This window comes from Aspergillus clavatus, genomic scaffold, assembly GCF_000002715.2.
Source record: "Aspergillus clavatus NRRL 1 1099423829805 genomic scaffold, whole genome shotgun sequence".
Lineage (NCBI taxonomy): Eukaryota > Fungi > Ascomycota > Eurotiomycetes > Eurotiales > Aspergillaceae > Aspergillus > Aspergillus clavatus.
Genome location: NW_001517094.1, coordinates 4,158,754 through 4,171,664, shown reverse-complemented (window position 1 = coordinate 4,171,664; position 12,911 = coordinate 4,158,754). Strand labels below are relative to the sequence as shown.

Genomic DNA, 12,911 nt, shown 5'->3' with positions numbered 1-12,911 from the left:
TGATATGTAAATTTTGTGGTAATGTTCAGGGGTATTTGATAGACATTTCTCAATAGACAGTGATCCACATAGAATAGACAGAGAAAGGGAAAGATACAAGGCCCGAGAGAGGCCAATGGCAAACAAGACACAGCAAGGGATATCTTGTCGCTAATTCAACCTGTACAAATATATTCATGACAACCGTGACCGCTGAGTCCAATGAACGCCATCACAATACAGACAAGTTTGAAGCCAATCTATACGCTAGAACCCAACTAGTCTATAGTAATGGGCTCCTCCACTTCCAACCTGCGTTTCTTCTTTTTCTTGGACCGTTTCTTGCTCTCCGAGGGCATGGCATTCTCTGCGTCCATTATCTGAGACGGGGATGAAAAAATTCGTGGAGAATCATTTCGAGCACCAGTAGACGACCGTTCATCGTCCGATATACCAGACGGACGGGGCCGCTTCTTCTTTTTCTTTCCACGCAATGCGAGCGTGGGATTGGACTCGGCCATCTCTGCATAGGTGACCTGACTCGTGGTATCGGATATTGCTAGACTCTCCTCCTGTTTCGGAGACTGCAGCCTACTCTCCGGCACCGTTTCTTCTCGTACAGGCACTGGAGAACGTTGCGACGCAAGGGTTAGAGACTCTTTCAGCGCCTCCATTTGTGCCAACAACCCTTGGTGATCGGCAAGCATCGTCCTTTCAAAGTGACTGAAGCGATCAATGAGGGACTTGAGACCGACTTGCTGGGAAGCGGCTGTTTGTAGGTTTTGTTCAGTAGTCGATCTGATGTTCGCAATGGAATTCACGGCGGTCATCGTCGTGTTTTTGACCCCAGTCACCGCATGACCAATTCGGTCGACTTCCTGGGACAGGGTTTGGACCTGCTCCTCCAGTCTGTGGCGTGCTTCTTCCAGTTCAATCTTGGTCTGAGCAGTTGCCTCCTCTCTAGATTGGATCTGTTCCTGAATCTTAGAGAAATGCTCATGGTATTTTTCAGCTAAAGAATCAAAATTGGCGTGTAATTGTTGCAGTTTGTCGGGCAGATCACCTCCTTTTATCAATTGCTCCTGGATCGCAGTGACACGAGAATCTATCTTTCCAGTCATGTCTCTGAGCTGGTTCGCTTCAATTGCACGTTGGCTGGTTTCCTCTTGCAATCGCTTTATTAAGATCTCTTGGCTATTCCGAAGTTGAACGAGCTGCTCCACAGTCCTTTTCAATGGTGGAATCTCTTCCTTTGCTTCATTCCTCAACGCCGCAATTTGCTCCGTTAGCTTGTTCAACTGCGCTGCAGGAGGGTACAATTCTTGCACTGCAGCGATTGTGTTCTGCACGATTGGTTCTGTTGAAAGATGATTGTATCGCGTCTCTAGGGAGTGAAGACCGACTTGAAGGCTTTGAAGGGTTTTTAGTGTCTTCTCTATCAATGTGTTGTGAGAGTTGCTTTTCTGAGTCGCCGTGGCACTCCATTGAGTTATTCTTGCCGTTTCTTCAGCAAGGCGAGTGTAATTTTCCTTCAGACGCTGGATCTCAGTCTTCTCCACCGATGCTTTCTTGAGCTCCTCCAACTCCGCAAAATGGAGCTCGTCTTTCATGGCCTGGAGATTTTGTAGTTGGTCAAGTTGTTCAGACAAAGCCTGGACCTTGGAGTCGAATGAGCCCGTGTCTGGCCTGGGAAAAGCTGCAATCTTGCGCTCTAAATCAACAAGACGTTTGTCTAAGGTCGATAGAGCAGATGGCGAGGCAGCTTGGGGAGGGGGCGGCGGCAGTGCCCGAATTCTCTCTAATGAGGCCATGCGCTCATTGGTCTGCCCAAATCTGCGCTCGAGAGACTGGAAAGTCTCGCTACTGGCATCGAGGCGTTTATGCTGCGCGTCCATGCTCCTGCTGATTGTCGAGATCGAATTCGAATAGTCCTGTTGTGCTTTTTCAAAAGAGCGAAGCTTGGTATCTAAGGCAGTCGTGATCCGTTTCAACTCTTCAAGTTCCGAGGAGACGCGAGGAGGCACAGTGCTCTCGGATGGAAGCTGAGCAAGGTCTGAGGTCAGCCGGTCGACACGTTCCGTGGTCTGTCTGCCTTGCTTTATCTGCGAGTTGATCGACGCCGTGTGATTTCCAGAAGTCTTTTCGAGTAATGTCAGCCGATCTCGAAGCATTCTGATCTCTGCCTCTAGTGACTTGATCTTTGTTTCACCCATTGGATCTTTCACCCGGTTATTCAACTCTCGGATCTCATCCTGCAGTTGCCCGAGCCTCTCGTCGGCGGTAGTACTGTTGTGTAATAGTGACTGAGCCAACTTCGAAGTGAAAGAGGATTCCAACCGTCGATATCGGGTTTGGTTTCTGTTTATGGTGTCATCCATTTGGGCCAAATCCAGATCCTCATTGTTTCGAGCCTGCTGGAAGAATGTGATAATAGACGGGAAGCTTGGTGTGGTCTTGGCCTTTTTCAGCAGCCCTTCTGTCGTTTCCTTCTTCTTTACCAGCTTTTCTTTCTCTGCATTCTGTATGACTGAATCCGCTGCAGTTCTGATTAATTCGGAAAGACCACGGAGAAGCTGGTCGCCGGACGTCAAGTCTCGCTCATCGGCGGGCGTAGCAACAGATGCTTTCGGTCCGGGCCTCGGAGCGGTAGGAGAGCTAGATGCGCCAACATCTGACAATGCAGCCTTCGTGAGGGCCGGCTTGTTGCGACTGAGGCGGGGATCGCGTGTAGTCGGGGGGGTTGGGTTGTCGACATCCATTCTGTCCGCCATGCTCACATTCAGAAAGGCAACAAACGAGATTCCCCAGTCCTATCTTGATTTCGATGGCATCTTACAGTGGTTAGAACTCATAATACAAGGCGTGCCCGTTAGAACTCTCTTACAAATTCAGTTCTTTCATCTTCCCATTTATGGGGGAAGCCTTCCAGTGATTAACGCGTCATGAAGCGCATCGAGTAGGGTTCAATCGAGTGGTTAAATGGTCCAACACATAGAGTCTTGAAGGAAATTTGCAAAGGACATGAGAAAAATCAATCTTCTTATTACACGCTATCATTCCATGCGCCATAAACGCTGGACAAAAACATTTATCCTTGACAGGTCACATTATTCTGCCGGGCGGTATATGAGGCGGTATCTCAAACTTGTGCCTTTCTGCCCTGCGCAGCTCTTTTATCCAGACCGCAAACTGAGAAGTTGACCAGCGAGTTTCCATCGACGCCCGAGAAGAGATACAGAAGACATCGCGAATCATTCCTCAACATGGCTGCGGTATGCTGGCACTCATGATTATATATTCTGCCAACATTTGCTGACTTCTGTTATAGTCGATCTCAACTGTCGCGGAGACCCAGGAGCTCCGTAGTCTGAATCTCATCGCTGCTCATTCGCACATCAGGGGACTTGGTGTCGATGCAGACTCTCTGCAACCCAGGACATCTTCTCAGGGCCTTGTAGGCCAGGAGAAAGCGCGGAAGGCGGCCGCAGTCATACTACAGATGGTCAAGGAAGGAAAAATCGCTGGTCGGGCTGTTCTTATCGCAGGACCCCCCAGCACCGGAAAGACAGCGATCGCAATGGGTATGGCACAATCCCTCGGATCTGACGTCCCTTTTACTATGCTCGCAGCGTCGGAAATCTTCTCGATGGAAATGTCAAAGACAGAAGCACTCACACAAGCCTTCCGGAAATCCATTGGTGTTCGGATCAAGGAGGAAAGTGAGATAATTGAGGGTGAGGTTGTGGAAATCCAGATCGACCGGAGTGTCACTGGTGTAAGTCAATCTCGCCGTTCCGTCGGTTTCCTGCCAAGCTGTGTGCTAATCTATATAGGGCAACAAACAAGGAAAGCTTACGATCAAGACCACCGATATGGAAACCATCTACGATATGGGAACAAAAATGATCGACTCAATGACCAAAGAGCGAGTGATGGCTGGAGATGTGATTTCCATCGACAAGTCATCGGGCAAGATTACCAAACTTGGGCGGTCGTATGCTCGTTCTCGAGACTATGATGCGATGGGTGCCGACACCAAATTCGTTCAATGTCCCGAGGGTGAGCTCCAGGTCCGCAAGGAGATTGTACACACTGTTAGCCTTCACGAAATTGATGTCATCAACTCCCGGACACAAGGGTTCCTGGCCCTTTTCTCAGGCGACACAGGCGAGATCCGCAGCGAAGTCAGAGACCAAATCAACACAAAGGTGGCCGAATGGAAGGAAGAGGGCAAGGCGGAGATCATCCCTGGCGTATTGTTCATCGATGAAGTTCACATGCTGGACATTGAATGCTTTTCTTACGTCAACCGCGCCCTGGAGGCGGAGCTTGCGCCAATTGTGATCATGGCCAGCAACCGTGGTCAAGCGCGGATCCGGGGAACAACATACACTTCGCCCCACGGCCTTCCTCTTGACTTCCTCGACCGCGTCGTCATCGTCAGCACACAGCCTTACTCCGCCGATGAGATCCGGCAAATCTTGGCGATCCGAGCACAGGAAGAAGAGATCGACCTGTCGCCGGATGCCCTGGCACTATTGACGAAGATCGGCCAGGAGTCGAACCTTCGTTATGCCAGCAATATTATCACTACTTCTCATCTCCTTAGCCAGAAACGGAAGGCCAAGGAAGTCAGTATCGACGATGTGCAGCGAAGCTACAAGCTGTTCTATGATCCCGCTCGAAGCGTGAAGTTCGTCGATGCCTATGAACAGCGGTTCATTGGTGACAAAGGTGCTGTGAGCTTTTCTGCTCCCACGAACGGTGATGCCATGGAGATTTCTTGAAGTTGATTGAACAGACTCTCTTGCAATAGGATATCTTCTTAGACAGGGTGGCGCAAATCATGAGCAATACGGCATGACTAATAAGCCTACTGCTTCCTGAAAAGCCGTCCTAACTATCTCCATCTTCCATGTTATCTTCCATGTTTTCCTAATTTGCGTTCTACACATCAAGTGATGTATGATAAAGCTGGCGCTGCTTCCGTACCCATGTGCATGGTTTGTCTGGTCTTTGGGTTCTGAGTTGGGTTGTTCCGGGAAAAGAGTATTCACCTCAATGATAATTATGATATTGTTATGCCTATCCTGGCGCAACGTTCAGTCGGAATAGTATACACGGAGAGATCAGTTCGTGAGCAAGTACCCCCGTCATCCAAACGTAGCCTCTTTCTTCCAGTCTCCTGTATCACCCATTTTCCGAAACTCGACGCCTTCGCCAAAGTATCCGGCATCCTTCCAAGACTCCATTGTCGGGACATCGTAGGGGCCATGTTCAATGCCGCCGTCTCGGGCATCCGACCAACGAAAATGCCACATAGTCGGCCCTTCCTCTGTGGTGGGGGCAGCTGCAGACTCGGAAGGGGGATCAACCCAATTCTCACCTGTTTCACGTCGATATTGTCGAGTGAGTATCTCGCGTTCGGTATCGTAGATTTCAACCTGACCTCTGGTCATCAGGATATCAGCCGCCCCAGTTACGGCATCAATCGCTTGCTTTCGAGCAACCTCATTCGGATCGTCTTCTGTCATCTCTGTATCCTCTGCCGCTGTTCCGTTTTGTTTCGATCGGTTTTTATTCTTCTTTACTTGCCATTTCGGTTTCTTCGCGGCCCCTTTGCCTATCCTCGCCAGCGCTTCCAAAGCTGTTTCTCCCCTTTGCAAGTGGCTAATCAGAGTCTTCAAGACGTCGGCTGTAAGAATGCTGTCGTTCAATCGATCTCTTTCTTTCCTCTCCATTTCTCGTTTCTCTGCCGCCTCTTTTGCGAGACGGATATCCTTTTTCGACACTCCTTCTAACCAGGAGTCGTAGACCGCATCGGGATCTGCTGCCTTCCGTACGTAATTACCCTGGTCGTCAAATTTACCCTCTTCTTGCTCGGTACGCATATTGAACGCATCCAGTAACGGCGCATGCTTCTTCTTGGCGCCAGCGCCCAGTTCCTCATCCATACCGTCCTCGATCCTCGCGCGATCTTCATCCGCAACATCGCTTTCACTTTCCACCTCATCCTCTTCGACCGTGTCTCCAGTTGCATTCAGATCTGCCCGCAGTGCCACGCCACTTTTGGATGAAGGAACTTGGCCCTCGATCTCATCATCCCGTAAAAAGCGTACATTCTTCTTGTTTTTCCGCAACGCCTCGTCCGCATCAATCTCCTCAGCGCCAAAATCTTCTTGTAACTCTGCAAACATGTCGTCGTCTTCTGCGTCATGTTTCGCCCGACTACTTTTCGCTTTGGCCTCGATGCGCGCGCTAAATCCCTCATTCTCACTGTCCGAATCGTAGCCATCAAGGTTTACAGCTTTGCGACGCACTTGTTGTCCGCGGCGCCCGATCTCGTCTGCATCTAGTATAGCATCCTCTTCTAGAGCGTCGGGTGCGAGCGCGGACGGATTTCGTAGATCAAAGCGAGGCCTCTTGTGCTCGGAGGGGCCATTCTGGTCGTCTTCGTCGTGGTGGTGGGTGCGTGTGAAGCCTTCACCTGCCCGCTTGGGGCGCGGTTGAGAAAAAGACATAGAAACGATGTGGGTTTATGATCAAATTGTGGGGGAGTTCAGATATGTTCACCTCAAGTCAGCACCATGGGAACATTAAGAAAACACAATCAAGGTTTCGAGGAAAGCTCTCCAAGCTTGACCATCACCATCCGCTGATTCTTGTCTATCTGGGGTCGGCTCGGAAAATCAGAGCGGAGCCATTTGCGTCACTGTTGGTGCGGCGATAAGAAACAGCTCTGAGCTCCCACTACTACCAACACCGACAGTGTGCAAGTCAAACTTACCACCTACGATTTTCCAGCAGATTTCTTGCTGCGTTGTTTCTATAAACTGATAAAGTTATTCCAGAGGTCGTAGGCTCATCCTTGTTCCAGCCGTCCTACAGGCCAGAGCATCCCTCTAGCCTCGCAAGCCTCACAATGGTAAGTTACGTATCTCACCCTTCATGACTTACTTCGATCCTGTTGTTTCGGCCTCTCTAACTACCGTAGTTTCGCTCTGGCTATTGGGATGATGATCCTATGGATGGAGTCCTAGGTTCCTCTATGCTTCGTCATGCAGGGGCTACTCGCCGCTTTGATGAATACTACCGCTGTTACCCCGTCGCGATGCTTCCTGGTCCGGAGAGAGAAAACGTGAACCATGGCGGCAAGGTCATCATGCCACCAAGTGCTCTAGACAAGTTGACTCGGTTACACATCACCTATCCTATGCTTTTTGAGTTGGTTAATGGCTCGAAGGAAAGAATGACGCATGCCGGTGTGCTGGAATTCATTGCTGAGGAAGGGAAGATATATTTGCCATTTTGGGTAGGATGATCATCTATGCACGATTTTGACTGTTCACTGACGTTTTATATCCTTTCAGCTTATGCAAACGCTACAGCTCGAACCCGGTGATCTTGTCCAAGTCAAATCGACCGACCTTCCCTCCGGCCGGTTCATCAAGCTTCAGGCCCAGTCTACCTCTTTCCTCGACATAAGCGACCCCAAGGCTGTACTGGAAAACGCTTTTCGGAATTTCTCCTGTCTCACGAAAGGCGATGTTTTCACCTTTGCCTATAACGACCAGGTTTATGAGATGGCGGTTCTGGAAACCAAGCCGTCGAATCCAACTGATGCGATATCCGTTTTGGAGACCGATTTAGAGGTAGATTTTGCACCGCCGGTAGGGTATGAAGAACCCAAACGCCCCAGTGGCACCAGTACTCCTCTTAGTGGGGTGAGCGGGAGACTGCCCGCCGGGGGGTTGCTTCATTCACATGGGACAATGGCTCAATCGATCAACTACGCGGCCATTGCGCCAGAATCCACCGACGCTACCTCGGGTGCGAAGGCCGTTTCATCCAACTTTCTTGTTGGAGGACAACGCCTGAATGCGAAGAAAGGCAGCAAAGCCCCAACCCCCCAGCCTTCAACTCCAGTACCTGGAGCAACAAACCCTCAGTATCCACCTCCGATCAGACGAGCAAATGGCCCACAACCCCTCAGACTGGCGCCTAACCAGTTGTTCTTTGGCTACGCGATCAAGCCCGTCAAGAAGCGTGACGAAAACGATCAGGTCACTGAGGAGAAGCCACGGTTCCATGGAACAGGCCAAACACTGCGGGGAAAGAAGAAAGATCCAGGAGACCCCGCTACTCCAACATCAGGAAGCGATGTAGAAAGCCAAAAAGGCAAAGAGCGCTATCAGAAATCCCATGGGAGTGGGCGTACCCTTGGCGGTACTACCAACCGTTAATTTATAGTCAATTCCCTCAGGATACAGTGTGCTATGAATTTTGCCCCTTTTTTGAAATTAGTATGTGATCAGGTCGTGACGGCTTCGTTCCCAAGCATGGCAGGGTATAGGGTGGCGTTTGAAAAGGAGTTGGTATTCAATCTTCATATACTCTCCGACTTGCAACCATAAACCAATCATTTTTCCCCCTGTATCCTTCATGAGGCTATTATTGGAGAAATGCTGTCAAACAACGTTTTGACAGATTTTGATTCTTGCGGTAATCGTGTTTTATGTCGGCAATTTCTCAAGGCGCACATTGCTTTTGCCGAGGCCAAGACAGCCGACTCCACGGCGAGAAACGGCTCTCAGAGCAATTCCTCTTTGTCAACAGCCCCCTAAGAAAGGAACTTCTCGGCCTCTCATCCATCTTATCCTGATTGTCTGGCTTGCCGCGTATCAAAGTTGATGTCTCGACATCTCATGAAATAGTGGAGATCCGTCAGCACTATTTCTTGTGTCAGCGTTTGGTGCCTTCTTCCATCGTGGCTTGATACCAGTTAACGCAATACTTCAACTTCCCACCTGCTCATAACTAGAGTAGGATCTGTTGTTTTCAGGATATACTGCCTGTCCTTTCAAGCCTGTCGGACAGTATTCGAGATCCATAGTTGTTGACAGCCGGCTACCGGTTCCTCCCACTCCAATGACTTCCACAGGCTCCAAGGACGGTGGTGATAATCCTCTGTCACCATATACCAGACTCTCTCCGTCTGTCTATTTCCAAGATCCTGATGGTTCAGCGGCCCTTTCTGAGCAATTTCCTATAGTCATCGTTCTGGCCTTCTGGATGAACGCCTCTCCACGTGCGCTAGTCAAATACGTGATTGAGTATAGGCGCCTGGCTCCCTCTGCCAGAATAATCTTTATACTCAGTTCCTCAAGCGACTTCATGCTTCATACCTCCAAGAAGGCACAACAGGCCCGTCTAGTCCCTGCGGTCGAGGCCATCCGAGCTTCCACCGCTCCGGAGGCTCCTGTATTCCTTCACATATTCTCCAATGGGGGCGTTTCATCGACCACTCATCTTCTGGCGGCGTACAAGAGGGCAACAGGTCATTCACTCCGTGTCTCGTCGATGATCATAGACAGTGCGCCTGGTAAGGCTACAATCTCTGCTGCCCTCAAAGCGTTCTCATTTGCACTACCCAAAATGTGGCTCTTACGCTATTTGAGTCAATTCCTGCTGTATGTCTTCTTGGTAGTGGGATCTTTGGTCCGAAAACTCACCCGCACATCGGACGCTGTGAGTATCGCCCGTGATGCGATCAACGATCGTCATCTGCTACAAGGATCTGGACCGAACGATAGCCCCAAGCGGTGCTACATATACTCCGATGCAGATGAGTTGGCCAACTGGCAAGACGTGGAAACACACGCCTATGACGCGCAGTCCAAAGGGTGGGTTGTGCAGCGCGAGAAGTTTATTGGATCAGCGCATGTGTGTCATATGAGGTCAGATCCGGAACGCTACTGGGGCATTGTCAAGGGATATCTCAAACCCTTCAACCCTGATAACTCCGAATAATCACAATATTTTGCTGGCAATCATATTATGTTGAATTCATTTCCAGAGGCCACAGGCCACACACCCTTGTCAACTACACCATTCAAACTCGTGATTCTTCAGGGAGCGGTAGAGCTGTCATTTCGCTCCAGATCTACCGTCATCATCGCAAAAAGGAAGCTGGCTTTGACATCACGGCCGAAAGGTTATGACACCCGCTATGGGACCTCTCTAGAGTGATGGTACTTTAATGTACTTGAGCACCTCAAAATTGAACGAACCATGGCTTCGAGCCGGAACCAAGGTTGGGAATCGTAACACAACCATCTTAGTTGCGTTTCCCTTGACTTTGTTCCCCCTGACCGTGGAATATGACTTTATATCCTAGTACAGAACTCTTTACGAAAGCGGAGGATAATTCCGAGCTCGCATCTCGCGTAATGGTCTGGGGCCTGTCCAATGCCTCACATCTTCTCGGAACCAGCGGATGTCGCTCGATCGATCTGAAACTGAAGCTGCTTCTTTACTTTTGGAGAAGAAGAAAAAGACATCATCTTACTATCACAGTGACTCTGTCCTTCTGGCCACACGTCATGAGCTCCGAATTCAGCCAGGATCTCGCTCTCAATACACAGCTCTGTGCACTTATCTCTAGGAATCAGATGTGTCATCCGAGTTCCTTTGAAAGCAACACTGAAGGCTTTGAGCTAACTTGAGAGCGAAGAAGAGTCCTAAGAAGCAGTCATAAGATAGCAACTTGCAGCATTTCCCCCCCTTTCTACACCAGTCTGCCACCCTGAAGTCAAGGAACCTCACTCATCACGGTCCGTATCATCTGATTGTTTTTTTGTGACTATACTGGTACTCTACCGAAGCGTCAAGATGTTTCAGAGTCTTCCTCTCCAGGAACCTTTTATGGCTATGCCTAAATCTCAAGACAGCAAGTTGGTATTGCCTGGATTTGGACTGCCGCTTGATTATGCGCCGATGGAGCAGAACATCTATGGAGTCCAAAATCGCAGCTTATTTCCGACTTCCCTGGACGATCGGGATATTGCCAAGGGAGACGTCGAGTAAGGCAGCCTCAGAGCAGGCTTCATTTCACCGTCAGGATGCTGATATCGAGCAGCCAGCCTGTCCTCACTTTGCGTGAATTGGGGATGGTCAGAGTCATGGAACGCATCACGGATTTGCCGGATTGGCATAAAATGGTGAGTCTCTTATCCTGGGTGCTTAGAGAAAAACGAGGTTCCCCAACATTCTCCCAAATTCTTGACTAATATTTGAGTAGATATTCGATCCCGAAGTCGCGAAGACATGGAAAAAAGAAGCAATGTCGGTTGGGGAAGACATCACGCAGAACATGGCCGACTGGATAATCGAAGAGCTGAAATTCAAAGCAACGATCTATGAGCATACCCATGTCGTCTCACTTTACAACGGTGACGTTGCCAAATCTGATCATACTGTGCCTGACTCGTTCCGAGACCAACTCAAGACAGCGATCAGAGAACTTGACGAAGTACCACCAGATATGAAGTTCTATAATCCTGGGGCTCAGTATGTGCAACGGGATCTCGTTCCTACTGCTTTCTTTCCGCTGGTTTATGGGCGAACTCGCATCCTCAAGGACAAAATCATCGGGCTAGATGATGCGTTGGAAAATGCTGGGCAAGGAGTGGTCATTCCAGTTCCCTCAGAGACGTTAGCGCGCGAAGCTATGACATGGAGAGTCGCGGCTCGCGCCGATCTAACCATCCAACCTTATAGTCGCAAGTTCCAGATACTCCCGACTGACCTTGAGCTGAAGGAAGATGGTAAATGGCACATTGTCAGCTATATCAACAATCTACATCCGGTGAATCATCGCAGTATTTACGCGATGATTGAAGATCTGTTCAATATGACCGTGTGTCAGTGGAACGCAACACTGACACCGCTCAAGGACATGCTTCACTCGCGTGCGCGTATTGAGTTCAAAAAAGCTGAATACTACCCCATTTCCAAGGAGGTGGAGGAGCAGTTACCCAAAACAAGACCAGGTGAGGCACAAGCTGAATATGAAGATCGACTAGAAGCATGGAGGATGGCGCATATGAAAGTGGTCCAGCCCGATGCCGGCAAGTTTCTTCCTTGGGCGGTGCCTCCTTGGATGATGTCCATGTTGCCTCCGGATCTGCCAACTCCAGTCCGAATTGAGCAGGGGGTGGAACTGGACAAAGACTACGGACGGCGCGGGCTTCAGTTCTTTCTTAGGATCGCTAGTTATGACTTGACGCCGGAGCGCCCTTATTTCCAATCTGATTGGCACTGCGAGGGCCAAATGGTGAGCCAATTTTCCGGAATATAAGCCTACCTAGGGGGCCATGTACACTGACCTGTGAGATCACAGAACGAACATGTGATCGCAATGATGCATTACGTCTTCCACATGGATAACGTGCAAGATCCCGTGCTAGAATTCCGTCAGATATCCGAAATCGCCTCTCTCTTAGACGTCGAACATGAGCACAACGACCACGCGTGGCTGAAGCAAGTCTACGACCTCGAGGTCGGTGAACCCTCTGTCCAAGTAATAGGCAAGATCAGATCGACTCTTGGCCGAGCCGTCACCTACCCGAGCACCCTCCAGCACCGCATGAACCGGTTCGGTCTCGTCGACAAGACCCGGCCAGGCTCTGCCAAGGCAGTCATCATCTTCCTAATTGACCCGAATGTCCGGATCATCTCCACGGCCAATATCCCGCCGCAGAGGCTCGATTGGACTTTCGACGGTGTCAACCCGCAGGAACTGGACGGGTTGAACCACATGCTGGACAAACTCACCCGGGAGTTCAGGGAGAGGAAAGACAGTCTGCCCATCTCGATGAATGAGGCCAGGAGGTTGCACGACGAGGTCTACTGGGAGAGAGCTGAGTACACCAAGTACCAACAGGCTGCGTTCTGTTCGAATCTCGTCAGTCTCTAACAGTCTATGCTCTTGGGCTCCTTTGTCGTTGACAGTCGTTTTCATCGAATCTACAATGATTTCCTTCTCGTTTGGTATCTGTGTTACAAGTGCGAGATCAAAAAAAAGAAATGTTTCATCTACTGCTCACAAGAGAGAATTGCTTTCAACGAATCTTCGTATAAGATTGTAGCCC

The 12,911-nt window shown here is 49.8% G+C and overlaps 6 protein-coding genes across 6 annotated transcripts; 4 read left to right on the top strand and 2 right to left on the bottom strand.

Moving 5' to 3' along the window:
* Window positions 1-257: 257 nt before the first annotated feature.
* Window positions 258-2,738, bottom strand: ACLA_031990 (uncharacterized protein; the record flags this gene model as incomplete). Its single annotated transcript, XM_001269889.1, has 1 exon — window positions 258-2,738. One exon carries the CDS (start codon window positions 2,736-2,738, stop codon window positions 258-260), a length of 2,481 nt encoding a protein of 826 aa, XP_001269890.1.
* Window positions 2,739-3,242: 504 nt separating this feature from the next.
* On the top strand, window positions 3,243-4,766 carry rvb2 (RuvB family ATP-dependent DNA helicase reptin; the record flags this gene model as incomplete). The annotated part of the gene is made up of 3 exons (XM_001269888.1): window positions 3,243-3,251; window positions 3,308-3,754; window positions 3,813-4,766. 3 exons carry the CDS (start codon window positions 3,243-3,245, stop codon window positions 4,764-4,766), a joined length of 1,410 nt encoding a protein of 469 aa, XP_001269889.1.
* A 366-nt stretch (window positions 4,767-5,132) lies between these two features.
* ACLA_031970 (GYF domain-containing protein) lies at window positions 5,133-6,500 on the bottom strand (the record flags this gene model as incomplete). Its single annotated transcript, XM_001269887.1, has 1 exon — window positions 5,133-6,500. The coding sequence occupies one exon, from the start codon at window positions 6,498-6,500 to the stop codon at window positions 5,133-5,135; it is 1,368 nt and encodes a 455-aa protein (XP_001269888.1).
* A 401-nt stretch (window positions 6,501-6,901) lies between these two features.
* ACLA_031960 (polyubiquitin-binding protein UFD1) lies at window positions 6,902-8,222 on the top strand (the record flags this gene model as incomplete). The annotated part of the gene is made up of 3 exons (XM_001269886.1): window positions 6,902-6,904; window positions 6,974-7,291; window positions 7,350-8,222. The coding sequence occupies 3 exons, from the start codon at window positions 6,902-6,904 to the stop codon at window positions 8,220-8,222; spliced, it is 1,194 nt and encodes a 397-aa protein (XP_001269887.1).
* A 685-nt stretch (window positions 8,223-8,907) lies between these two features.
* On the top strand, window positions 8,908-9,789 carry ACLA_031950 (TMEM53 family protein; the record flags this gene model as incomplete). Its single annotated transcript, XM_001269885.1, has 1 exon — window positions 8,908-9,789. One exon carries the CDS (start codon window positions 8,908-8,910, stop codon window positions 9,787-9,789), a length of 882 nt encoding a protein of 293 aa, XP_001269886.1.
* An 861-nt stretch (window positions 9,790-10,650) lies between these two features.
* On the top strand, window positions 10,651-12,736 carry ACLA_031940 (DUF4246 domain-containing protein; the record flags this gene model as incomplete). Its single annotated transcript, XM_001269884.1, has 4 exons — window positions 10,651-10,841; window positions 10,880-10,979; window positions 11,060-12,094; window positions 12,161-12,736. 4 exons carry the CDS (start codon window positions 10,651-10,653, stop codon window positions 12,734-12,736), a joined length of 1,902 nt encoding a protein of 633 aa, XP_001269885.1.
* Between the last annotated feature and the right edge of the window lie 175 nt (window positions 12,737-12,911).